Consider the following 27,402-nt stretch of genomic DNA (forward strand, 5'->3'; position numbering starts at 1 on the left):
AATCAGCGGCCAGTATCTCGCTCCGCAGTCATGCCCCTCGCCTCGGGGCTCGACGCACGTAACCTCCCTGCCATGCGCCCGCCAAATATGGTAGCGGTCGTCATGGTAACGGGCAGTCGGTGTCAAGGTTCAGCCGGTGTTGTGGCAAGTCCATCAGATGCACGGCGGTGCGGCCGCGGTGAGGGTCGGATCCAGGGCGGGCGGACGCGCGGCGCTAGTCGAGCAGCGGCGAGTGAGGCGAGCGCAGCGCTCCGGTGGTCGGTGGTGGTAGTGACTGAGCGGCGCGGCCGGGCCGGCCCGCGCGAGCGCGACCCAGCACCGTCGGCGACCCATGGTCGATTCAAACATGGCTCTGGTCATTCCGAGCTCGGGGTGGCGAGACCCGTCTCAGCAGCCCGCCCCGCTGGCGCCGACTACAGACGACCTGACCCGTGACCTCTCTGTGACTCCGGTGTCGCGTGAACTGTCGCTGACGCCCACCACCCCCAACAATCACTCGCAAGAACAGTTAACCCCCACGCAGACGCCTACTCAGAGTCAAGATCCCAACAGTCCGTCCAAGGACGGCCAGAACATCGAGTGCTCCGTTTGTGGTGACAAGTCCAGCGGTAAACACTACGGACAATTCACGTGCGAAGGTAAGCTAGTCGAGTTCCCTTTCTAAACGGATTTTTGCTGGCCAGCCGGCTTGGCCGGTTTTTGTGCTGATATCTATCGCGAATCCTCATCAGGATTCGGCGCTGGCCACCGCAGAAGGTCAGGTCCCAAATAGCGTCACCGGCCGGCGTCCAGCACCGGTTCTGCAAGTAATCGCGGCGCCGCGCCGCTCGCCGGCCGATGGTCAGCGGCGAGGTCGTGCCGGCCGGCCGATGGCCGCCCCGTCCGGACCCATCGCCTGCCGGGCCGGGGACATGTGTTGCCGGCCGACCCGCGGGCCCGCCGCCCCGGGCCGGCTGCAACACAGTCATCCTGGCCATTGTGCGGGCGGAGGGCCGGGCCGCGGACAGGCAGTGCGATAGCCTCGGGCCGCGGCGGCCGGCCCGTCTCGGCCCGGCCGGCTGACCGGAGGGGTCGCCGCTGCCTGGCGCAGCGATCTCGGCCGAGTGGGTGGTCCCCGGCCGGCCGGCGGCCGTAGTCTGCGTCAGATGCTTTACTAAATAGCTTATGCGTAGATTATTTTATATTCCGCGGCCAGTTCATCTGCACAGAACTTTACTCTGAATGCTGTCCGCGAAAGTTGATTTGCAGTATGAGTGTCAAGGGCGGCGCCAGCGCAGTTTTATTTTGTGTGGATTGATAAATAATGACGTGCGACGAAAATGCACTCGCTATACCTACCTACTAAAAAATGAAAACGGAGCAGAAACAAAATTGGGCGCTACAATTGTGAAAGTGAAGTGAAAAGTTGCATTGGCCGAAAATCTGGCACTTTATTCTTTTTTTCTTCTTTCGTTCATATTTTTAGTTGAACCTTTTTCTGTCAGTTTAACATATTTTAACTTTAACCATATACTTATGCAACTTGTAAGTAAATACGGCTACACTTTCCATAATTTCTCCCATAATTCCCGGTAGTTCAACATTGATGTATGGACGAAACAGACGGTCGCGCGGCTGCAAAACGTTAACGCGTGCGTGCATTCGATGCTAATAAAAATGTACCGTCACATGCGTGAAGCGGTATGGGTAAATATGGCAACGCGCGCATTTTATTTTGCTGCTTCTCGAATCAAGGCGCTTCGTTCCCAATGACCCCATGTCGAATTAGATCTGTAAGACACAGATCGTCAGCGTTGTGTTTGTGTCGTCCATCTCAATTTAAAAATAACAGGTCTGGTAAATCCAGATATAAACAAAGTATTTTTTGTTGTTGCTTTATAGTAAGGGTTAAGGGTTAAGGGTTAATTTTGCTGTTTGCACCGTCAATGTGAAGGCTGTTGCCCCATTCTTATCGTATGTTTGTTACGCTAGTTCACCTTCCTTCCCCAAACACAAGCCCACAGCAAAAACGTTTCGGTTAGCAGTACAGCGGCTGCCATAATTCCATTGCCGGTGTCCAACGGCCGGCGCGCTGCTCGAGTAAATACATATGTATGTGCCCTCGCGGTGTGGCCAGACAGGTTCTTCATTTGCCAAGGCCGCTCAGTTCTTGCCTCACGGGCGACAGCGTATTTTTCACAGCCACACTCAGTCGTGCACTTTTTTCGTCAATGTGTCGTGGCGACTCGCCGCGGTGCTTACCCGGACGTGGCCCGCGGGCCAAACAGGTCGTGATATAACACCGACTAGGATGGCCGGTTTGAAACGGGCCGAGGGTATAAAACGTGGTTTCAAACGGTATCAGTGCTTAAAATGGACTGAAATATACACATGTAACACGTTTCTAGGTGTGAAACGGAGTGAGCTATAACGTGGGGTCTGAAGGCGAAGTAAATCGGTGTATAACACGGACCGGGTTATACCAAGTGGCACGGACCATGGTCGGTCCAGGGTGCGATACGGACCAGACCGGTCCGGTCCAGCAGACCGAGGATGGACCTGCTCGGTCCCGGCGCCGCACTGCGCTGACACGGCACCGAATCACTATTCAGACGCCGCTGCGGCTCGCATTCACCGTAAACGCGCCGATTAAAGAAATCGCCTTAATTACCATTTAATTTGCTGCTCGTTTGAAGCTCGCCGCTTGGTCGCACACGCTTAGCGTGCCCTTTCATCGTAAACCGTCGCGGCGTGCCGAGGCGGGTCAGCCACGGACTAGCGGGTCATGTTCGGGCTGTGCCGCGGGCCGGGAGATCCTCACTGAGGTGAATGTGGATTGTGGAATATGTGTGCCGACCGGCACTTTGTATGTACAGCGCTTTCGGCCCTGAAACGCACCTTCCGCCGTTAGGACGTCGGTCAAGGCAGTCATATAATGTCCCATGCCCTGGTAATGATTGTCTACATTGCCCTGGACTACAGTTTACATGTGTGCTGAAATTTAGGACTATGCGTAATCTGTTTGATGGGTTGTTCGGAGCTAATCGGTCTCTACAACATAAATACCTATATGCCATCCTCCCTGACTAGCCAATATGAGTGTCATTCGATGTCTGTGTTAATTTTTTCTATCAAAACCTCTTTGGATTAGGAACATAATAAAAGTGATATAAAAGCTCATTCAAACTAATATTTACGTATGAATGTAATATAACTGAGAGTGACGTATAGGTATACCTACCTAATTTATGTAGGTATCGTATTTATAATCAAATATGAAAAGGTATATTTATATCGCACTTGTATTATAACAATAAATTGTTTTCTTTTGTCGTATTGGTTTGCCATACTGCGTTGATCGAACAGCAAGCAATTTTACTGATATGGAAAGGTTGCTTGTTTCATTCTAGGTTGTCCGTTCAGCACGTTCAGGTCTGCGACTGTTGGTTGCTGTGTTGGGAGTCAGTCAAACCGAGACAAACGCCGGCGCCTCTAACTATGCTGTTTCAGCTCAGCGAAATCAGTGCTTGGGTGCATACTTTTGCCCGAAACTAACTGTCGTCCCTCTGCCCCGCAGGTTGCAAGAGTTTCTTCAAAAGAAGCGTACGAAAGAACTTGACGTACGCGTGTAGAGGCAATCGAAACTGCCCCATTGATACACATCACAGAAATCAGTGCCAGTTCTGTCGACTACGAAAATGTCTCAAAGTTGGCATGAGGAAAGAAGGTGAGTTCGCAATGGCTGGTTGGAAGCATGCTTTGTCAAAAGGGTCCTGCCTGGTTGATGCTTACATTGATAGTGCATTTGAAGCGAACTTTGTTTCGTTAACACTTAACGGTGTTTGTAGGTAAGATTCACTGCGCGAGGCTCTATGCTTGACTCTCACATAAACCTTGACTGCTTCTTAAGACCGGGGGTGGTAAGAGGTTCTTGCATTCATCACACAAAAATGCGCCTCAGCTGGAGAGAAGGGATTAAAAACGCCGTCATGGGTCGAGCAAGGACAGGTGGGGGTGGGATTAATCCGCGTCGTCACCCCCTTCCCCACCGCGGGGGGGACTGTGGTTTGGGGTCCCTGGCCCTGAACGTAGATTATGACTTTCCTAGCCGGTCACTGACTGCGACTGGCCATAAAAATTAGCCGCCTGTTACGTCGCGGTCCAGCCGTTCCTGAGCCCCTATCACCTTCTGCCGAGGACTAGGCTGGGAAATGCTGAGTCGGAGGAGGGCACCGGAGTTCGGGGATGGGAGATCAGATTGGTTGATTAGAGGTCTCTGGAATAACTGCGATGTATTAAGATTATGCTGTAGCGTATTTAGCTTGCCAACTCCCAGTAGCGCCATCAAACCGAACATAGCTAACCCACTAGCGGACCATAGCTAAGCAATCTATGTGATATTGTATAGGTAGCTTGCTGGCCAAAGCTTCTGACGAAGTCGAAAACGTGCAGCCCTATTTGCTGAAAACGCACTCGCTTTATGCTTTGCATCGTGGGTGCCCATAGAATGATGAACAAGCACGCATCTTTCCTGTTAAAAAAAAAATATGTCCTATCATTTACCGTATTTGTGACATTCTTTCGTTTTCCGTTGCGCTTATACTCAATGGGTGCTATGCCATGAATGCCAATGGCATCATGCAAGTGTATACTCATCATGAATTATTTAAAGTGGGTCACATGTTCTTGTGGATAAGTGCACCTGTGGTTAAGTAATCCTTCTTATACCGCGTTCTGTTTCCTTTCAGGACGATTGGACTATGTTTGTAAGTGACAAATTTTCATTAACATTCTTGTGGGGCTCCTTCACGGAACTAGATTTTTGTGGCAAAGCTTATCCGTTAAATGGTGCGAGCTGCTAGATTATCACACAGTTCTTATTCTTCGTGCCTCTTCAGTGCATTGTTATGTGACAAAAATGGGATTAGGCGAGCGGGTAGATCTTCTCGAGATCTCTCGGCCAACAATGGCCCGGAAAATCACTGAACGGGGCCACTGCCGCCCCACGCAGCTGTCTGAGTGGGACGAACCGGCCACGCTGATGACCGACTGTTTCCTGCGACCATGTGCGATCAACTCGCACCCGTGCACGCGGGAAAACGAACGGGCTGGACGTGGTTCCGCTCAAAGTATGATTGCGGTATTAATAATGCGCTGCTGCCCCCAAGCTGTCCAACTTTTTTCTCAGTTTGATGCGATGAATCACAGGGCTACGACCAAGTTAAAAACTACGCCGCTGTCGGCTGTTTACACTAATCACGATTAATTTTTTGACATTGTCTGCGCCAGTCAGCACTTGTTTGCCGATAGCAGCTCTGTCGAAGGGACCGTAAGTGGTGAGATCAGCGAGTCTTGTATGAGCTGACTGGACGGGCGCTGAACCTGGTTAGACTGACGTCGGGCTCGGGACGACAGACAGCGGCGGGAGACGTCTGTCTGGTCTGGACTGGGTCGCCTGTCTGGTTCGGTCTGGTGAGCAGTTCTGCTGAGGGCCTTGTCTGCTTGGTCTGGTGAAGTGCCTTTCTGTCTGATCTGGTGAGCGGCGTCTTCTTTGGTCTGGCTAGGGATGCCTTCTGTCTGCAATGGTCAGGGCGCCTCCTCGTCGCATGTGGTGAGAGGCGCCTTCTGTCTGGTTTGATGACTGATGAGGGGCGCCTACTGTCTGGTCTGGCCACGGGCGCCCTCTGACCGCGCTTCCTGCGCCCCGAGGAGGCCCGGTCCGCCGGGGCCGGATGCGCTGCCATGCGCCGGCCGCTGCAGTGGCCGCCGGCGCTATGCATGTGGCCTGCAGGGCTGATCGCGGCCGCGCCGACATCCGGCGGCGGCCGGCGTGGGAACCCACCGTCCTGATGACCACTCAACATGCCACCTAACATACCCACCCGGCCGGCCGGGCCCGCCGGCGACTGACTCAGGAGCGCGCCCTCGGCCGAGGGGTGGCCTGTCTGAGCAGCGGGCTGGATCGGGCGGGTATCAGCGGTCTGTCTGGCGGCGAGGGCCGCCGCCGGGCGCTGGCCGTGATTCAGAATTGGGTGCCGAGCGGTGTGCATGTTAGGTCGCCTTCCCACCGCCGCGCCGAGCCGGCTGGCTGAGGCGCCCCAGATCGGCTCCGTACGGTTCGACACCATCCCACGCGCTCCGTCACCCTCGGGCAGTTATTAATGACGCCGAATACCTGTTGTCATATTTAACCGGCGGCCGCTCCGTGAGAAATATGGTCGTGTCGGCGACCGGCGTTCGAATGCTACAAATGAGCGAACCGGAGCCGGCGCGGCGGTGACCGGTTTCCCACCGCTGTCGAACACGACGAATGGCGACGGCTGTCCTCCGCCGCCGCGGGAGGGTCGTCGGGGTGCCGCCGGATGGAGGGTGGCGAGCAGGGGCGCCGCCGCGCCGGTATGTCTGTCTGTCTGCGCCGGCGGCGGGTGGCCGGCCGGGCGCGGTGACGCCGGGGACACCGGACCCGACGGCGCAGTATGCGCGCCGTCGCAGGGGCAGCTGCGACGTGTCGCCGCCGTCGGACCGCCCGGAGCGACGGCCACGCGACGCGCCGCCGTTTATTTGCGTCGCGGCGTGTCGTGTCGCGCGTCGCGCCCGACAGCGGTCCCGCCCGGCACGTCGGGCACTTCCCCCCATCCATTCAATAAAACAGGCGCGGCGCGCGGCCGCAGGGGCGCCGCGGGGCACGGACAAAGACGGCTCTCTCCCCGAGGGGAGCGGCCCGGGGGACGGCGCCCGTTTTGCGGTGGCAAAGTCGGCTCGGTTGGTGACGGGGATAGAACGGCCGGGCTGAGCCGACGGCCTGTCATGACCGAAACAGTCTGTCATGACTGGGTGAAGCGACCGGGGACCGACCGATCAGTCGGTCAGGGGACTGGGGCCGGCAGTGGTGTGCTATGTCGGGCGCATCGGTCCACCCAAACTATCCCTGGATTTTTAGAGTCAGAGAGACAGGTGGATAACGCATTCCGCTCACTGATCCGTCCAGCCTCGCTAAGACCGTACTGCCAGTGGCATTACACGCCAGGTGTGAGGCGGCCGGTCCATCCGTCTGTTCAGTCGCCTGTCAGCGACAAAAGTCCGATACCCCAGTAACGGTCAGCACTCAGCCCTCCCTCGCCCCTCCCCTCCCTCTCATTTGGGCGGGGAGGAGGCACACGGCCTTGTGCCACACAAAACACTCGCCTTGACACATCGGGCTTCTGTGCACCTTTTTCTGAAAACCTGTTCTCGGAGGATGAGCGAGCCGGTTTGTAGCGATATGCCCCCGTCTTAGCGTTAATGTCGAGGTCGCGACTCTGATCGGCTTAGGTGCGACGGTAAGCTGTCCTGTCGGTCAGTCGAGTCAACAGACACCTACGTAGATCGGCGGCTCAACCAGCTGACCACCATTTATGGCTATTATTAGTAATATAAGTGACTAGATGTTCGAAGAAGTGAAAAGTGGACACATTCACTATTATAGTGACGGGGTACCCGGCGAGGTAATAATTATCATAAATGGAAAGTATTGTTAGCATATCGATTCAATCGCCGATAAAAGTCAAGGTTGTGAGAGTGGTGATCTCATACCATTCACCTTTACTTGTCTGATTGGCTCGGTGGCACACATACCTACCCACCAGATGCCAACTCGGCCATCCTGCAGGCTACTCAATGAAGTAATTTAAACAGATTGTGGGCACGTAGACAGTAAGCGGTGCTCCTGGGTCACCGAGGTCAGCGCCGCTGACCTCGTGTGACCTCCAAGGAACGCCGCGACCCGTACGGGCCCGTATCGTCGAACGGTGCGCGTTTGTCGGTCGAGACAGGCCGACAGACGGCTGATGGGCGGCTAACAGACCGCCGACCGGGCATCCTCCCCCTCCCTCCCTCCCGTCCGCCCGCCCCGCCCCCCGGACGGCCGCTTCACGGCGCAGGTCGACCCACGCCAGCTGACCGACTCGGCGCCTAAAACCTGCCATCAAGGCAGCGAGGACATTCGGAGCAGCTCAGCACCGTTCTGGTGCGGCTTACGACCGGTGTGGGTGTCTCTCCTGCCCGAGGCTCTACTCCGCTGCTGAGACGCGCCACGCGGCGGCCGCACCTGAACAGGGGAGCCACCCTGCAGACGCCAGCCGGAATATTTCCAAATTGGCTCGGTAATAACGGCCATTAGCTAGCGGCGGCCGGCACTAAAGTGGCGTAACCTTCCGCGACCGGCGTGGGAACCGATCGTCCGAGCGGCCGCCGCGGCCGCCGGCCAAACATTCATTAATTCGCGCTGGTTCTCATGGCGGCCGGTCGGCGGTGGCCGCCAGCGCCGGTCGGCTGCCTCGGACGGGCCGCCGCCCCCGCCCCCGCTCCGCTCTACAGGGTGTCCGAATAGTTCTGGCGCTTTTCAACATTTTCTAAAACAAATGCCATTGGTTCATAGATACTAATCAATGGATCAAAACAATGACCAGGGACACCAAGCCACATGCTTCCGCTACGTGCTCATTCAATGTAACCACCGTCGGCGCCGACGACGGCCTCGACGTAGGGGAGGAAGCGTCTGCGGGTTTTGACGATGCGGGGCATTTCCAGGTCCTCCCATGCTGTCATGATGCGAGTCTTCAGCGACTCCAGGTTGGGGTGAGAAATGGCCTAGATCCTGTTCTACAAAACGCGTAGCACGCCTTAGTCGAGCGGGTCAGGTTAGGAGAATAAGGCGGCCTAATCTCATTTCGCCACGGTGATCTGGCCCGGCAAGCTCCTCTGTCAGTTTAGCTTGAATGGCGGCGGCGTTGTTGGAGGGTGCTCTGTGCTGTTGAAATGCGAAGTGACCCTTAGGGCATGTCGTCTTGACCCTCGGGTTGATGTGGCTGTCCAGGAACCCCTCGTGGGCCAGCCTGTTATTCATTTATTCGACATTGACGAAGATGATGGGACATTTTTGTCCATCAGACCCCCGCACTTTCTTCGATTGCCGCGTTGAAATGCTGCTCCGTTCCCATATCGCGTTCGAAACGGTCTGAGGATATTTTTTAAGGAATTCCCGAGTCGAAATAAACCTTTACCTGCTAAACCATTCATCGAAAAACGCCGCATCGCGCTGCAACTCGCGCCTCGTTCAAGTCGCACCCGGCCGCCGCGCGCAGGCATTCAGCGACAAGGCGCATCTTCGCCCATCTACCCATCACTGAAAACGATTTCAAGGTCATATTTACACGACCCCTGGCTGAGCAATCAACGAGGGGTCATGTCTGTGATGATTGGCTGAATGTCCAATAATCACAGCGCGCGTTACACAGCGTCCAAAAGAAGCGCCAGGACTTTCCGGACACCCTGTACAGTCGCCGGGCGGCGCGTGCGTCTGGTCGCGTCCTTTCCGCCCTTCCTGAGAATGTATCTCCGGGTCATCAGGAGTATCGTCTAATTGCGATAGCCGAGGTGTAGCGACCGGATCCCCTCCGCCTATCCGGCTCTAATCTTGTTAAACTCCCCTCGCCCGCGCCTCACGCCAGCAGCCGAGCCGGCTCGAGCTTCGGAGACGCGCCCTCTGACCTTAGGGCAGGTGTATGGCGACAACGCGGTGCACCCGAGCGGCACCCGGAGATGCGGCGATATTGTCAATATAGGTCGTGGAAATCACTCGTAATCAGCCAACTGAGAAGATATACGGATGTCGGTCCTTTGAGATACAGAGTGGTCTCACAGTAGCCATCCAATCGGCCGCCAGGGAAGCGCTGACCCTGGGCACAACGCCGGCGCAGCGCCGCGTCTCGCATTCCTTGGTGCGGCGAGTCGGGGCTGCGGCGCGAAGGTGATCTGGCGGTCTGGCACGCAGCTCGCCGCCAAACGAGTGCAATTGTGACGCGACCCGGACGCCACAATGGCACCTGTTAGCCGATAAAGACGACCGATTTTATCAGCTGCGGGGACGGCAGCACGCGCAGGTTTGGGTAACCGACCTGCCGCTCTGGGCTACCTAATTAACCCTACGTAATTACCACCGCCACCAGAGAAAGTGATGGGTAATCCATTGGAGCCATCCTCGGAGCCGCGACACACCGCGACGGCCGTCGTAACAAACGAGTGCGGTTAGCGGGTCGGCGGGAGGACGGGGGAGGCGCCGGCCGTCACCGCGCCGGAGCGGATCCCACCGTCCGCCGACGCGGCCGGCCGAATGGTAATCAAGCGTGCGCGCTGAGCGCGGCAGATGGCGTCGCTCGGCTCGCGCGCGCGACATATGGCTGGGTCGTCAGGCGTCTGTCGCCAGAGCGCCGCCGCAGACAGGTGTCCCGGGTCAACGGACGAGTCCGGCCCGCCCAGCCACGCCCACAGCCGGACCGCGGCCCGGGTCCGCGCTGCCGGCGCACCGTCCTGATGGTCCTGTGGGCTGGGCTGGTCTTGATGGTCCCGTATGGGACTAACCTGGTCCTGATGGACCCCAAATGAGATAGAATCTCAACTGACCAATAAGCGCAGTTTCCTTGAGGCACAGTGGGTGGCAAAACAGTATTACCACTGCGTTATCCGGACTGCGGACGATCGCTCGCTTGTCTGGTCGGCGAGATGCGTTGGTCACCCGCGAGCGGACAGGATACCGTTCTGCTGGGGCACGCGCTTCTCGGCTGCAACCGGGCTGAGAGTGGACCGGTGTGCTCTGCAAGGGGATCCACTCAGCGACAGGGCGGGGCGGGGGCGGGGGCGGCCAGCGACAGGACCGCCACCTGAGACCACCGGGAGGCCGCCGGCCGCCCGGCGGGCGACATCTGCCCAGAGGTTATCTGCTTTTTGCTGATCTCGGGCTGGGGGCGGCGTCACCCGAGTCGGGGGGAGGGGAGGGGGCGGGTGGCCTGTCACGTGCCGCTCTGCAGCGTGATCGCCACGACAGGTCAGGTGACGATCCGACGGTGACTGGGGGACAGCGGCGCGGGGCAAAGGTCGCCGGCGCTGCTAGGTCAGCTGGGGTTGGCACCGAGACGGCGTGGTCAGTGACCTGGTCAGACAGCCACCGTTTGCTCTAAATGACGCTAGTTGTGGCTAAATAGACATATCCCCCTATATTTGTTTAGGTCGCAATGGCTCTGTGATCCGCCGACATGCCCCTCATATTTTTCTGGAGTCAGTGTGTAAACCGATTCCTACCAAACGCTGGTCGAACCGGATCAGGCATCATTCGAAATGGTTCGTCTGGTTCTCGCTGCTCCGTCGCGTGTGCGTGCGCCCGCCTCATCGTTGCGCGTCGCCGCTGCCCGGAGGGTTGGCTCCGGAGGGGTCTGACGGACGTGTACGCCGTGCTCGTGCCGCCCCCCGCCGCACCTCCCGGACCCGCGGCCGCTCACAAACATCCCTGACGTCACCAGACGCCGAGGTCGGCTGTCTCTCACGGCTGCCGAGGCCTCCTCCCATCGGCTCGACAATCGCCGAGGCCCTGTGAATCTCCAGTGGCTTCTCCGCTGCGGCCGCGAGCCGTGATCCCACCGCCGCCGTCTGCGCAGTGAGCCAGCTCAGTTCGGCGCCCGGCCCGGCGGCCAGAGGCCACGCGCGCGCTCGTTTCCTCTCATTAGTCCGGCATTTCCGGATGGTCTTACAACTGCCGAGACAATCAGCATCGGCTGTGGTTATGAGCCGTCGAGTGAGATTTAGGATGTGCCGGCAACGGCCCTTCGTTATGAACATTGAACATCTGTTCACAGCCAGCTGTTACTCGACAGACGGCATCCATGGAAGCAGCACTTCATGTCTTGTCGTTTGTCGTTTTGGCGAATTAGAGCTGGTTACACACCTTTTTTATCCTCAAAGTAACCGCTGCTCTACGAGCTCGCGGAGGCAGGAACAATGTCATACACGTGAGCCAGCTGATCAAACCCCGCTCGGGATAGGACCACTTGGGACCAGGCACGGCTCAAGCTCGTTCGTACCGGTCTCTGACCCGGCTCGCCAGCCGCCTGGTGACAACCAGATGAGTTTGAAAGCCTGATCTCACGAAGGTTGGCGATGCTCCATACGTGCGTGACACAGTTGGATCGAGTGCAGCCCTGTGTCAACACGGCTACCGACCGGCGATGTCAGGCCGGTCCGGTCCGGTACGGGATGGCGGGGTCAGATGCCGAGCCGCTCTGGCCGGGGCGCTGACCGGCGGCCGAGCCAGCAGACACAACAGACAGCTCCTGGTGCTGAGACTGCTGAGACTGCTGAGCGGCGGGTGGTCTCATGTAGCCCATCCTGCGCTGCTGAGCTGGTCACAGCGCATACCTACCCTCGGGCTCAGGTCTCAGACAGGGGCGCCGGCCACCGGACAGCGACCGGGGGTCAGCGCCCTGTCCCGGTCCCTCCAGACGGGCCCCGTCACACTGACCCCAGCTGAGTCTGATCTGGGCCAATGGGTGGGAGCTGAGATAGCATTGGTCAGGTGATGGTCGTCACGTTACAGCTGTAGTCGCGAGTATTCCACATTCCCAGACCAAACAAGCGCTCCTCGCTCGATTACTATGCGGCTAAGCCGTGTCGACCTGGATTGTTGGAGGTGGCCTCGCTGAGTGGCGGCTTATCTCGGCCGGTTAGTGATACCTCTGACTGCTGCTAAGTAGTATTAGCTTCTCCGTAGCAAGCAGATAATAACTCAAGTAGTTCGTCTGCCTTTGCTAACAGTCTATTTTAAATGGCATGCATGGTACAATGCTACTAAGCCTACTATAGGGACTTTCTTATGAATGGGCTAAGGAGTGAAGTGAAAATTATGTAACCAGTTTACCCACATTATTTAGCTATTTAAACCTGTGAACCGGCCTGAAACTGGGAGGCTCAGTCTGACCCTTTTTATCCTATTTGACCCCATTTGACCCAGTCTGAGCATGTACGAACCAAACTGACCCAGCGTGACCCAGTGTGACCAGTGTAACCTGGTCTGACCCGTCTGACCTCTGCTCCCTCTCCGTTGCAGCGGTACAGCGCGGCCGGATACCGGTACCACAGCACGGTATCGTGCCCGGCCAGTTTTTCGCCAACGGTGACGCGCTCAACGGCCACGGCTACCTGTCTGGCTACTCGTCCTACATCAGCCTGCTGCTGCGCGCTGAGCCGTACCCGCCGTCCCACTACAACCAGTGCCTGCAGCCGGGCGGCACCATGGTCATCGAGACCATCTGCGAGCTGGCGGCGCGCATCCTCTTCAGCGCCGTCCAGTGGGCGCGCTCCATCCCCTTCTTCCCCGAGCTGCAGCTGCAGGACCAGGTGGCCCTCCTGCGCTTCGTCTGGAGCGAGCTGTTCGTGCTGAACGCCAGCCAGTGCAGCATGCCGCTTCACGCCGCCTCGCTGCTGGCCGCCGCCGGCCTCCACCCGAGCCCGATGGCCGCCGAACGCGTCATGGCCTTCATGGACGTCATCCGCATGTTCCAGGAGGAGTGCGAGCGGCTCAAGCAGCTGCGCTGCGACAGCGCCGAGTACAGCTGCATGAAGGCCATCGTGCTCTATACGACAGGTGAGTGATAGCCGTGAAGGAGGGTGATAGCGTTGGGGGCACGGGTCACGGTGGGTATAAGGGATGGGCCCGGTGGGAAGGGAGGTCAGGGTGACGTCTCAGGGGAAGGGGCCTGGAGTCTGGATATCGCTCAATGACAGCCTTTGGTCCTGATCTGTATTCCGGGGACTGACGACTCGAAATTCAACCAGCCATGTATAGCAACATTCCACAAGACCACAGATTGGGGGAATCCCATGTTCTTAGATGTCGTTGTCCCAGTGATGAGCGACGGGTCGAGCCAGGTGCGCCGGACCGATAGGCGGGGTCACAATTCCGGCCGAGTCACGGATCCAGCCGAGTGGACCCCAGTCCGGCCAGTCACGCCCGGCCGCTGGGCCCCACCTCAGTGTGGACCTAACACCCTCGCTAATGGGCCTGGGATCACTGTCCGAGAGTACATATAGCGGCGAGTCGCCGGCACGCCGGCACCGTGTAACACGCCCGGCGAGCAGTGCAGGCCGACCGGCCGATCGTGGCTGCACGCTCGGCTGGAAGGCGGAGCGCCATCCTCGCTAATGTGGCCCTATCTGGCGGGGGATCACAGCAGGAACTAGGCCACGGGCCGGACCCCCGGAGAGGCCTGTTCACGAACGGGCCGCGGTTGCATCACGGCACGGTGATCTGATGCGACCGACCGATCGGCCGACCCCGGCCTCGAAGGCGGGGCAGGTCGGCCGGCGAGCAGACCTGATCTGCCGCGCCACTGATCCGTTGCGCCTTGGCCTCGGAGATGACAGTGACACTGGGCCTCTGTCGCCGGCGGAGATGGCTCTGCCATGGAAGGTGCGCGGCTGCTGGCTCACGAATTCCGTGTTCAGTCGAACTGAGCTGCGCCACAAAAACAGCAGCTGGCGATGGCGCTGACGAGACGGGTGGGAACCCTGCTCAGCCACACGAACAACCAGTCATAATAACCCAAAACAAGCTACGGAAGACGAGCCGCGCAACCAGGCAAAACAGCCATGAGTATGATAACGAAAGCCGAAAAGGCGACTGGTGGTTATAATTTCATCACCTTCCAACTCCGCACTGAAGTCAGCGAGGACTAGATTTGGATGGATTCTACATCTTTCGGTCTGTCTCTTCTCACAAGTCATATGCGAGGCTCTTCTGATATTGCGTAACAGCTAGTGAACAGCTTATGAACAGTGTAAGCTGCTCGGCACGGACTGGAACCTCGCTATCTGGGTCCCAATGTCTTGGCCCGCTATCAGGACCTCGCTGTCTGGATCCCGCTGTCTGGAACCCTGCAGCCTGCCCCGCTGTGCACCCCCTCCACCCGTCTCCCTCCCCTGACCGGCGCGGCGGAGGTGGCCGCGGCCCGGGCCGCCTCCCGGTCAGCTCGGTCGTGACGCCCTGCGGCAGACGCCGCGCTGCAGGCCGGCCGTAATTAGACGGCCAGAGCCAGAAGGTCACGAGGCACCGCGGGCCACCGCCGACCCTCCCGGCCCTCCCGACCCTATTGCTTCGGCGCCAGAGACGGCCGAAAGGGCACCTTCGGACGCCCGCTGCATAAGTCCATCTGTCTGTTCGTATGTATGCATTCGCATGCATTTTTGTGTCTGAATTTTTGCATTTGTGCTTGTATGTGTGTATGTCTGTCCGTTGTGATGTGTCTGTGTACGCCCGTGTTCTCATCGGTTGGTCTCAATTTATGTCTGTAAGTCAGCCTGTGTCGGTAAGTCAGTCAGTCCGTGTCAGCGGGTGCCTGTGTGTCCGTTGGGGTCTGGCCCTGTCAGCGGGTGGGTGCCGTCGCCTCGGGGGCGCCCCGGGCGGGTTTTGGCATTCCTGGACGCTGAGCTCGCTGTGTCCGGCGGCGGCCGGCGTCGTTGCGCTCCTCTGTTCGCGTGATGAGCGGCGCTGAGCGTGCGGCGGCCGGCGGGTCGGCCTCGACGCTCCCCGGTCCACGCCCTCCCCGCCGGCGCCCGCAGGGCCACCGCCGATACCTGCCGAGACCCAGTGGGACCTATCGGGACCCCGCGGGACCTATTGGGTCCTACCGGGACCCCGCAAGACCTGCCGAGACCTAGAGGAATCTTTTGAAACCCAATGAAAACCAACGAAACCCACCCAAACACATTGACTTATCGGGACATATCAGAACTCACCATGCCTCAACTGGACACACATGGGCCTACGGGGACACGCTGTGACCTAAAGTAAGCGTGCTAGAACTCAAAGTATCTCCGAAGTCCGATCCCCGTGGAGGGCCCGTTTACACAGACGTACTGGAATTGTTCGTATTCTCAAGTGCTGTAAGTGATGCCACAACTCCAGCTGTGAATCGTGCCAAAACTCTGCACTAAACCAGAAGTTACATTTAGCTGCCCCCTCCTCCTCCCTCCCCGACCACCCACTCGCATAAACAATGGTGTATCTCGGTGGCTACAGCTTGTAGTTGCCGAGCGACTCCATTAACCGAGTGGCGTGTTGTCGCCTTGTCGAGCCGCTGTCCGTCGGTGACCGGCTCACCCCAGCGCGCTTCTATTGACCACCTGCGAGCGAGCCGAGCAGTCGGTCGGTGGGCCGCCGCCGCACCTGACTGAGCGCCATTACGACCTTGTTGTGATTGCGGCGCGACGGTGCAAAAACGGTCCGCGGCGGCGGGCGGGCGGAGGAGCGGCGGCCGGCCGGACCGGTGTGGCGTGTCGACCGGCCGTCCGACCGTCCGAGCATCGGCTGCCGGCTGACCTTCCCGGTCCGGACCGGTCAGCCGCCCCCGCCCCCGCCCCCGCCCCCGCCCGCGCTGCTGAGACAGGGCGGCACGCGCCGGCGGGACCTCTGACTGGGAATCTCTCGTCAGTGACCTTTTGGTAGGAATTTATCGCTAACAACTCTTCTCGGTGGCATTCTCTGGGACCCTCTGTTGACCTCTGTGCTGCACTCTACGACCTGAGCCTGTGCTGTGGGCGCTGATCAATGCTCAGTGCTCAGCACATCGCCTGCAGTGCCCGCGCTATCAGTGCCGGCGTCGGCGTTCGGCTCTCGGCCGGCGCGGGACGAGACCCGTTGGCCCGACCTTGACCCGGCGGCCACCAGGTCACGGTGGACGGCTGGCGAAAGGAGCACCGATAGACGCTCACCGCCGGCTCGTGCACGGTGCACTCTGCACGATTCACTGTGCTGTGCACGGTGGCCGGGCCGCCGACTAGATCTGATTGGAGCTCGGAGCGATTTATGATCGGGTCACACCGTCCAACTGCCCACGAGACGGGCCACTCCGCTCCTTGGTGTTGCTGGAAGGGTAGCGACAGCCAACTACCGTGGGTGGAGTCCCAACAAACTGCTGATCGCAACCGAGCAGAGTTCCATACCGTCTAGTTTGTTTGTGGGTGGTTCCAGATCTGACCAGTCCCGATAAAATACCTAGACACCGCCTTTTCCGATGCCATTCAGTACCGTTATCGTTTTCTCGCCTCCTTCGCTCCATAACTCTCCATTCTCTCGACACCGTGGGCCTCTCACTGGGCAGGACCGGCGCGGCGGCGGCGGCGGCGGCGGCGGGAGGGCGGTGGGGTCAGCCATCGAGGTCACCGCCGGAGCGCCGGCCGCCCCACACGCACCCGATTTATAACCGGGCCGACGACGCGGCGCGCCTGACCCGGGTCACGCCGGCAGCCGGCTCCCTAATTTTCGGCCTTTTGTTTCTGTGTAATCGCTCGATCCGGGGAGCCGGCGGCGCCGCGTTTCACCGCCCGGTGGCCCGCCTGGCCGCCCCGGCTGGCCTCGGTCCCGAGCCGAGCCGATGCTATCGCCTTGATCGCCGCGTCGTGGCCGCGCATCGATCACCAGAAGCGGCACGACGGGTCGGAACACCCGCGAGCACATGGAGCCCATAGAGCACCGCCGAGCACACTCGGCAGACCGCGCAGGACTTATGTGGCGCATACACTATACAGCACGGCTACACGGCAACCAATGGACGGCTTCATAAAAAAATCGTTCATTTGCGCGGGCAACCACCAAGAGGAACTGGACATGCAAAGCAACGCATTACGTCACAGCACATGACACAGCCATTCCTCGCCGGGGATTCATGCGCAGCACGGAGACACTCAGCCCTGTGCGGTGTGCCTGGGTCTCCCTGTGGGCAATCTCGGAGTGCTCAAGTCCCGAGAGTGCCGGAGTCCCTTTCGGTCCGGTTACGACTGCTACTCATGCTGTACCTCCCCGTCAAGCAAGTAGGGGTGGTCCGCGCGACACGGCGGCAAGTCTGGTCATACAGTACACAATGATGACGACATGACAGCGACGCGCGACGCTACATGCATGCCAACGAGAGTACGATGCAGGGGCCGATCGGTGGGCCGGGTCGTAGCGGACAGCAGGGGTCACGGCTAGTTGGGGTCAGACAGTAGACGGGGTCGGAGCAAACGGGAGGCTCGGCGGCAGTGGGAAGGCTGGTGGCGAACGGGTGGAGCTCGGAGGGACGATATCTGTCACCGTCGCACACCGGATATCGGTTCTCGTGTCCCCGATGGCTCGGGTGGTCGCCGGTGCGGACCGACGGCTGACCGGCCGCTGATCCATCAGGCCGACGGTCGCTAATGGCCGCCGTTAAATGGCCGCGTCGTTACCGGCGGGCCTCATCGTCGGCTCGTTACCGGCGCACTACCAAAGGGCTGGCCGGCGGCCATCCGTCAGAGCGGCCGGCCGCGCGCTCCCGCCGTCCCCCGCCGCTCGGCGGCCGCGCGGACGCCAGCGGCGGCGACGATTAGCACGAATTAGCGGCGCCCCGACGGCGGCGACACGCTGTCCGAGTGCTCCTCGCGCCACCCTGGGACGACGTTGATGGTGTTGGGGTGCTGAGCTGGCCAGAGTGGCTGCCCTCGGCCCTCGCCCCGGCCCCGGCCGCCGCCCGCCGCCCGGAACCGTCCAAGCCGTTTGGGCTGTTCACGGTTCGACGGAGGAGCATCTCGCCATTCGAGCGGCGCGCCGCCCACCTGACCCGCCGGCCGCCCGCTGCAACCAACTGCGACGTTTTTGCCACGGACGCCTCAAACGGGGCAAAAACGACGTGCTTCGGGACATGCAAGCGGCGCGGGGTTATCTGGCCGCTCGGGGGATCTTTATACCGGCGAGCCGGGGCGGCGGCGGCCCGTCCGCCCGGCCGGCCGGTCGTCGGTAAAAACTCGAGTCATGCGCCGCCCGCAGGCCACTCTCTGTGTGCGACGACGGTGAACAAAATGGTACATTTTTCAGGTGTGAATCGATGGTGGCCGGTGACGTTCACGTGACCGATCGGTCGGCCCGGGGCACGTCCGTCTTTGTTGGTCGGTCGTCACCTCTGGCGCGCCGCTGGGTGACGCAGGCGGCCGCTGGCCAGGTCCTTCCAATCCCGCTTACCGCTGACCAATGACCATCGAACTCGACCACTGACCGCTGACCGTGGAATTTGATCATTGACCACTGGCGGCTGACCACTGATCCACGACCGGATGGTAATTCAGTGGAGCCATTGGGGACATTCTCGTGACCTTCAATCATAATTTGACAACCGTCGTCGGGCGCTCCATTCCCCGGCGATCTCCGTCCACCCGTGAACGCGGCACATTCCGTGTCGTCTCCGCCCGTGCCGTGCCCTGTTGACACATTCCGTGTCGTGTCGGCCCGCGCCGTGCCGTGCCGTCCGCGGCGCCCTCAGTGTCCGCCGGCGATGGTTTTCCGCGCGCGATGCGATCCAGTTTTCCTGGCGACATGCGATCCGTGCCGATAAGGCGGCGACGGACAGCCACTCGGAGCGGCGTCGGCCGGCTCCACCGGTCCGGTTTGGTCCTAGTCCGGTCCGGTCGGGACCGCTCGACTTCTGCCGTGAACGCCGGTCCGCCGTGAGCGACGGTTCAGCGCTCGTGAACCCACACATGCCAGCGGACGGGTAGGATAGCTTTTTGCGTGTTCCTCTGCTCGACCATTCATGTTTCTGTCACGAAAGCTGATCGGTTCGGGCTGAACATCCGATGATGGTGTAGGGAAACGTGCGCTGGCATGGTGTCCTCTGTCACCCGGTAGCAAAGAGAACAATTGTGACTGAACCCAGTGGACCCTTGGGTAAATGTCATCAGCACTGCCATGATCACTGGGCCCGTACTGCAGGCTGTCGAAAGGGTCTCGCTATAGCTGTCGCCGAGCGAAGACTGTTACCGGCGGTGACCTGTAACCCGTGACGTCACCCGCCTGTGTCACACACTGCGTCACGACGGAGCGGGGTGCTTCCCACCGCTCGGCACGGCGAGACGCGTCAGTGACAGGCGGCCGGCCCGCCCGCCGTCGGCCCGCCCCGCCCCAGCCATCAGCGCTCGGCTCACTGCCGCCCCATACGCCGAGCACGGCCCCCAATTGAATGCGATCCACTCATTCGATTAGGCCATGAATATGTAATGCGGCTTTTCGTCGGCCAACCGACAAGGAATTAGCTGATCGGTCTTTTTTGTCGATGATCCCAGATCCGGTCGCGGTTTGGTTGATCCAACACGGCTGTGCTCCGGGCTAATCCCGGCCGGCCGGGGGGTCAGAGTGAGCCCCTGACGGCGCTGGCGGCGGCCGGGGGTGCCAGTGGCCACTGGTCGGTCCGGCCGGCCGTGGCGGCCATCACGGTGTGCCAACTGACCACTGGCCACCGCTGTCCACCATTGTCCACTGCGCGCCGGCGGCGGCGGCACCAATCAAAGGTCGGCCGCGGCCAGCCGATCAATACCCCGCCGCCGCCGCCGGCCGCCACCGTCCAGCCGCGCGGACCATTTTGCGCCCCCGAGCGCTCCCCGCGCGGCCCTGATTCAATAACTAGCTCCCCCTGGATGTCCCCCGCAACAATACCGAAACAATGGCGGCAGAATATCAATGGCAGTGGCCCACCCTCGGCAGGACGCTCACGTACGGCTAATCTGGCCACTCACGACCGCCTTATTGCGGCGCGGGGGCCGTGATCAGCGCCGTCCCCCCACTGATCCGTCTCCCCGCGGCCGGTCGGCCCGCCGTGCGGTCACTTTTGATTAGGCCGGCCGGCCGCGGCCTGATTGAAAAACTCATTTGCCGCTGGCAGTTGCGCGGTGCTGGAGACCGATTGCCGACGGTGAGTGGCGCCCCTCGGTGGCGGCGAAGGACCCCTCCGCCGCCCTCGACGGAGCGACGGAGACGGCGGGGGGACGGGGGAACTGAGACGGACGGAGGGTGGGGAGACGAGCAGTCGGCCGGTGGTGGCGGATTATAAGTGACCACTGACCAGTGCCCAGTGTTCGTGGTTCGTCGGTGACCCGTGGTTATTATTCGTCAGTTCGCTGACCTGCCGCTGCCATTCTGTGACCGGCGGAGGCGGTGCGGTCAAATGAAACACGTCTGGACAACAAATCTACATGGATTGGAATACGGCCAGTGACACGGCGACACTCCGACTGCATTCGGACTGAGTCGGGTCGGGCTGGGCTAGAAGGACACATCGTCTCCCGTCGTCGGGAGAGCCCTGCGGCGTTTGTCTGCGGCGGCCCCATCGGACGCGACTGACTGGCGGCGGCGGCCCGGGCGGATGCTGCGCCGATGAGAGCTGTCACGAGGGGATGCCGCCCCGGGCCCATCCTGCACGCAGACAATGGCCGCATGAGAAGTCACCGAGCATGAAGGCGGCTGGGCGGGGAATGCTGCCGCCGGCCGTCGGTCGTCGGTCGGGGGTCCTCCCCGCCCTCCCCGTCGGACACGGGCCGCCGCGCGGTCGTGGCACCATCTCACGCCGCTGGCCTCTGATGGCCTGAAAAAATGCAAGGTCACCCGAGGTGGCGTCGTCGCGGGCCGTGAGAAACTCGTGTCGCTCGATGGGCCCACCGGCAGCGCGGTGGCGGCGTCGTTCCTCAGATGTCGCCGCGAAACACGCCTGTCTCACGGCTGGGTCACGGCCCCCGGTCCGCCCGTCCGCCCGGTCCGTCTGACCGCCCGGCCGGCCCCGCGCGTGCCGGTCGCACCCGGCGCTCCGCCGTCTTTATCGCCGTGCAGTAAAGCTTCTGCCCGCGAGCCGCCGCTGGAAACGGCCCGTGTGCGCCGCTGTCCATTGTTTTGTCGGCTATTTGGCGGCGGAGCGTGGCTCGTAAACGGATGCCGCATCGCGGTATGCCGGACCCTCAGCGGCGTTTGGTCCGATCTGACGGAGCGCTCGCGGTGGCGCCGGAGCTCGCTCGCTGGCCGAGCGGTGGCGGTCCCCTCTCCTCCGTCCGGCGTATTTTGCCGCGGGGAGGGACGGGGACGCTGTCGCACCCCGCTGGCCGCGGACACTCGCCGCGCAGATAGTTTGCATAAGCTGGCGGCCGTCCGCCGCCGCGTCAGTCGATAGATCGGCCCCACGCCGCACTCGGCTCTGATTTACGCGCGCGTAAAAAGCCGCCGCGGTGCTTGTATCAGCGCTTTTGGCACAAAAGGGGCAGTCAACTCGACGCCGCGTCCTCCGGTCCACTGTTAGCGCTTCCACTCTGTTAACCTTTTTACCATGATCATTTTTCACCTCGGCTTGAAATGATTTACGCGGTCGTCCCAACAAAGGGTGAAATAGCGAGTGAAATACGCCCGAATCCGGCGCGCTGCCGGCCGGCCGGTGGCCGCATTGAGAGCGGCTATAAGATGGATGGCCCGGCGCCGGGCGGTGTCCGTGACGCCGCGATCTGGTCAGGTAGCCCGCCGGCGGCCGCGGACACTGGTGGCCGCCGGCGGGACACGTCCGGCGCCGGCTGGCGACACGTGGTCAGTGGCCGGCGCCGTGCCCGTGTCCCCGCCGTCTGCCCGCCACTCCGTCATCGGTATGCGCCGGCCGGAGCAGCGCGCCGGCCCCGTGACCCGCCGGGTCGAGCCGGGCAGCCCACTCCCGCCTCGGCCGCTCATCTGCCCGGCAGGCCACAAAAAAGCCGTCCGATTGATGCGCCGTCCGAGGAGGTCGATGTGAAGACGGGGCAGCTTCGCCGACCGGCGCGTTCGCCAGTGTTTTTGGCGAGAGGCAACACCTCCCGCCGGCCCGTAACCGTTCTGGACGCGTTTGAATTGCAAACGACCGAATTTCAATGGCCGCGTCCATACCCCTCGCGTTCTATTACATGCCGGAGTGGCACTTAATGATGCTCCGGGAATACATTGTGCGGTCACTGCAGCTGTGGACGGTGGCCGGCAGCAGCTGGCTACCAGCCAGGGGTCAGCGGGCCGGCCGGCCCGGGGCGGCCGGTACCGCTGCTCCGGTGAAAGGTACAGGGGTCAGGGCGCCGGGCCAGCACGGGCGGCCCATTCGGAGCACGCGCCGTGCTGCCGCGGCGGCTACTGGTGCCGCCGGCGCTGTTTGTTGGCCGCTGCTGGCCGAGGGTCAGAGGGAGTAATGGGCAGGGTCACAGGGGCGGCGCCGGCCCGCTCTAATTGGGCGCCGGGCAGCGGGAGACGCGCGGGCCCGGCAGCCGCTCGGCGCCGCTGGATGCTGAGCGGCCGGCTGACTGGACAGAGACGATGGGAGATCGAGCTGCTCCGTCTGTCCTGTAAACGGTGAGGCACCCATCGCGATGGGAAGCTATCCCGGGTCGAGCACCGGTATGACCCGGCTGGCAGGCTGTTCTGGTACCGGTCCGGTGACCTCCGGGTCAAACGCCGGCCACCGGTGGGCGGCGGCCGCGGCGGCCGGCTGTTACATTCCTGGACAGTGGTAACGAGCAGACGCGGCCCGACTAATAGCCCCACCACCGGCGCGGCGCGCTGGAATGCTCTCACGATCGGGAGAGGGACGCACCGGGGGCGGGCGGCCGCTCCGCCGGGATGCGCCGCAGACGGACGATTTCGGGGGAGGCGGGCCAGAAGAGGCGGTGTAGATTGTAGGTTAGTGTCGGTGACCCATGAGCTCCATTCTAGGACACGAGACGGGTGTTGACCTTAGCTCGGTGCGAGAAAAGGCCGATACTGGAGCTGGAGACTATAGGGAGCTGGGTAGAGGAGGGTGGGCCTGGGACTCGGGAGTCAAGTGACCGCATCGCTGCCAGTCTATAAACCACAATGGCCCTCGAACCGGACCATTATGTTTGGAGAGAGCGCGGCCGCTCGGGGGCGGCGAATGTAGGAGTGGCCCGTCTCCGTCTCCGTCTCCGTCTGCCGTCTCTTCGTCTCCGTCTGCCGGCCAGGGGCGCACCGGGCCAGACAAAGGTTGAGTGCCGAGTTTACGGCCGGCTGAGCCTTGGAGCGCGATCGGCCCGCTCTCTGGCCGGCCGCCGAGCGTCGTGATGGACCGACTGCGGTCAGACGAGGCCGACACCAGGGTCGGGGGGACCGGGAGCACCCCCTCCCCTCACACACACACACACCTCACACGGCGGGGGTGGTCACTGGTCACCAATCAGCTCCTTCAGATAGCCTTGACGCTGCCGCCCGGCCGCGCTCCTCGCTAATGACTGGGGTCCAGTCCGCTCGGCGCCCCCCCCCCCTCGGACAGGTGGTGGGACCGCCGCACTTGTCGCCGGCTCGTGCCACCGCACCTGTTGTGAAGGGGTGCGCGGTGGGGAGGGCAGGGGTCAGGTGGCTGGGGTCAGCCGGGCGCCGCTGCAGACTCGCCGGAGCGCCGCCGCCGCCGGGCCGCCGCCGCGGCCGGACCGAGAGCACCATGCAGATGAGCCGGCCCGGGAGGCCGCGCCTGCCGGTCAGCAAGGGCAAAAGGTCGTTTAACCCTCACCTTTTTATTCAATCACCCCGAGCTGTGTAATCAACGGACATTGAGCGCGGCTCGGTGGTTCGTTAGGGCGCAAATGCAGTGCTGGGAGGCGGCCGTTTGGACCTTGTGAGCGATGGCCGCGCCGGCCAATTAACGACATCTAGAGGTACTGAGAGCCGGCGCCGGCGGCGGCGCGGGCGGTCCGGTCCGTTTGCTGGACAGGAAGGAGTTTCTCGTGGGAGGGCTGTGGACACTTGATGTCAACAAACTCGTTCACAGGTGACGCGACCTGTCCGAACCGTGGGGTGGGGCGGGGACAGTGATTGGAGGTCGAAGCCGACCAGTGCTCACAGCGGCCTGACTGAGTTTGTCTGGGTGATGATGGCAATACACCGAGCTACCCCTGGCTGCGGTGCAACGCCGACGGCGCTCCACTCCACTGGCGCGTTCCACTGGCGCCATTTCCACTGCCGGAGCCAGTGGACGGCCGGCCGGCGCGGCGGCACGCCTCCTCGTTTTATACTGATTCATACTGCCGTGCCGGCGCCGATTCCATGATTATGCCCGTTGTTTCATACGCGATAAACTGGATCTCGGTAACAAACGCCCCTGTAAACCGGGCTAATGCATGGGAGCTGGTCGCGGTAACGGCGCCCGTTACGGCCGGGACGGGGCCGGCGGCGGCCGGAGACGCTGGCCCGCTCGATACAGACGGCCGGACGGCCGACGCTGACCGACGCTGCAGGCGACGGTGATGTTAGCGTCATTCGCTGGATAGTGGGACGATGGGATGGGTCAGAGGAGTAGGACGAATCCGAGAGGTTCTCTGAGGAGGTTACCTACCTGACTTGAAGTGACCTGACCTGACCTGAAGTAACCTTAGCTGGTGTGACCTGACCTGGCGTGACCTGACGCGACCAAGACCTGAGCTCAGGCCATCGTGACCCGACCTGAAGTGACCTCACGTGACCGTGACCTGACCTGGCGTGCGGTGACTGCGGCCGCTCGGGTCGGGCCGTCCGTTCTCACGTTGCTATGAGCGATGTTCACATTAGAGTCGGCGGCGGCCCAACCATGAAGCGACCGCCACCGCCGTTTTCCCACGGCAGTGGAGCGCGGCTTTGTTCACACAGGGCCGCGGACGGCGCGGCGGATGTGGCGGCCCGGGGCGAGCGGCGGCGCCGTCAGGACGCCGGCGGTGACCCCGCGGGCTGGCGGGGTGGGGTCACTGCTGGTACGGGCTGGCGGGGTGGAGTCACTGCTAGTCGATGCAAGATAGCATGGCGGAGCCACTGAAACAGCGCCGTCGGACAGTTGGGTCATGGGTGGCCTCGTTGTCATCCTGAACCGTGTGTCCCTCTGAACTGTGTAATGTGTATCTCTATGAACCATGTGTCCCAAAGCTGTGTCTTCCCCCCTCAATGCGTCTCCCTGGGCGATGTCTCCCTGAACCCTGTGTATCTCCGACCGTCTCTCGATACCCCGCGGTTAGTGCTGGTCTTTGCCGGCCAGTCCCGTCCCCCTGCGTTCTCCCGCCCAGACGCTGACGGTGCACCTCTCTCTGTTCTTGCAGACGCGTGCGGCCTACAGGACGTGGCGCACATAGAGTCGCTGCAGGACAAGTCCCTCTCCGCGCTGATGGAGTACTGTAGCACCCAGTACCCGGAACAGCGGCTGCGCGCCTCAAAGCTCCTCCTGCAGCTGCGCACTCTGCGCTCCATCAGCAGTGATGTTATCGAGCAGCTGTTCTTCGTGCGCCTGGTCGGCAAGACGCCCATCACCACGCTGATCCGCGACATGGTGATGAACGGCGTCAGCTCGCAGCAGCTGGTGAGCTCGTGGTCGGCGGCGCCGCACTGGCCGGCTTCTATGTGACATCCGGCCGCCGCCGCCGCCGCAGCCGCCGCCGCCCTGCCGTTCCTGGGCCTCTCCTGACCGGCTGCCAGCCGCCACCAAAGAGGTCGCCCGCCGCCGCCACCGTCGGCGGACACACCATAGTCAGCGAAGTATTAGAGGCGGGCGGCCGACGCGGCGCCTGGCCACGGCCCGGCTGGGACCGATGGGCGACCTCAGAGTCGTCGCTGCCGCGCTGCCGCCCCCGCCGCCGCCGCCGCCGAGCCGGCCAGACAGGACTGTGTGAGAGGCCGGCGGCGGCCGGCCGGGCCGGGCCGCCCTGCCGATCTCTGTACCTGCCGAGCCCCCGCCGCCCCGCGCCGCCGGCACGGGCCAGCGAGTGCGCGAGAGCGAGAGCGTGCGAGCGAGAGAGGTCGGCACAGCACAGGCCAAAGTCGGAATGCCATGTGATAACATGCAAACCAGTTCGTGGTAGCACGAACCCAGTGTTGTTGTTCGTGCTCGAGACAGGTCGCCGTTCACTTCATCCGTTTGTTAAAGGTTGTTTTCATAGGTGCTGAATATGATTGCTCGTGTGTTTTGGTTTTACCACACCCCATGAATTTTGTTTTCTGCAATTTTTAGAGCCGAGTTTGAGCATACTGTGCGTGACGTTTAACTTTTGAAGTACAATTGTTCGACAGCGAACTATCCATCGAAGAGCCGGGATAGGCGCAGTGGCGATTAGCTTTACATGTAGTGTACTCGACGTGCGTACTGTTTCTGTGGACATATGAGTGTCTTCTACGTGTCAGCAGCAGCATAGCTCTCTTATACCCAGAATACATGATCTCAATGTTCTGGACTGCGACTTTCCGATGGGGAAACACCTTTTTTACCAACGCTCCCCGTTGCGGGATGGATGTTTTGCCAAATGGCCACGCTGCGCTAAGAGTGAAATTCTCGCATATTCGTGCATAGGGTCAGCCCCCGTGGGTCTCTGCTCACCAGCCCATAGAAGCCATGTAGTCCAGGACTCGGGCATCTCTGCACCGGCTGTGGCCGCGGCAGCTCTCAGGAGCGCGCTCCGGGGCGGCTCGAAGACCGGCCGGCGCCGGGGCGACTGACCCGGCGCCACCTCCAACCCCGGGCCAGTTTACGGCTCAACAAAAAACCACCGGCGCTCACCTCTTGTGGCGCATATTTCTATTACAGACAGGGTATAAATAACCGCCGGGACCTTTCACCATTCATGGCTCGAAGGCCAGCGGCCGCGCTCAAAGCCGGCCAAGCTCGGCGGCCGGTCAAAACAAATGCATAAACCACCACCAACCAGATCGGAGCCGGGCGGCCCACGCCGAAACCGTGATTTAGATTTGTGCGGCACGCCGAGTGCGGGCCGAACTGACCGACCCCAGGGCAGGGTGATGACCTCTGCCCTCTGCTCCCG

General features: G+C 61.3%; 1 protein-coding gene across 2 annotated transcripts; it reads left to right on the top strand.

Moving 5' to 3' along the window:
- On the top strand, positions 1–26,817 carry LOC122389179 (nuclear receptor subfamily 2 group F member 1-B-like). 2 transcript variants are annotated; one of them, XM_043380943.1, is made up of 5 exons: positions 146–638; positions 3,557–3,706; positions 4,728–4,745; positions 12,893–13,429; positions 25,693–26,817. In XM_043380943.1, exons 1-5 carry the CDS (start codon positions 332–334, stop codon positions 25,992–25,994), a joined length of 1,314 nt encoding a protein of 437 aa, XP_043236878.1. In that variant the 5' UTR covers positions 146–331; the 3' UTR covers positions 25,995–26,817. The 2 variants fall into 2 exon arrangements, with proteins under 2 accessions (XP_043236879.1, XP_043236878.1); XM_043380944.1 differs by lacking the exon at positions 4,728–4,745 and having other exon boundaries at positions 1–638.
- Positions 26,818–27,402: the final 585 nt, after the last annotated feature.

Source organism: Amphibalanus amphitrite, unplaced genomic scaffold (assembly GCF_019059575.1).
Source record: "Amphibalanus amphitrite isolate SeventyFive unplaced genomic scaffold, NRLGWU_Aamphi_draft 000346F_arrow, whole genome shotgun sequence".
Classification (NCBI taxonomy): Eukaryota; Metazoa; Arthropoda; class Thecostraca; order Balanomorpha; family Balanidae; genus Amphibalanus; species Amphibalanus amphitrite.

Bases quoted from the DNA above. Each gene is read 5' to 3' on its own strand.
- LOC122389179 (XM_043380943.1), top strand. From the start codon at position 332: ATGGTCGATTCAAACATGGCTCTGGTCATTCCGAGCTCGGGGTGGCGA. The intron at 639-3,556 runs GTAAGCTAGTCG...TCTGCCCCGCAG, and splicing joins CGGACAATTCACGTGCGAAG to GTTGCAAGAGTTTCTTCAAA. The intron at 13,430-25,692 runs GTGAGTGATAGC...CTGTTCTTGCAG, and splicing joins CATCGTGCTCTATACGACAG to ACGCGTGCGGCCTACAGGAC.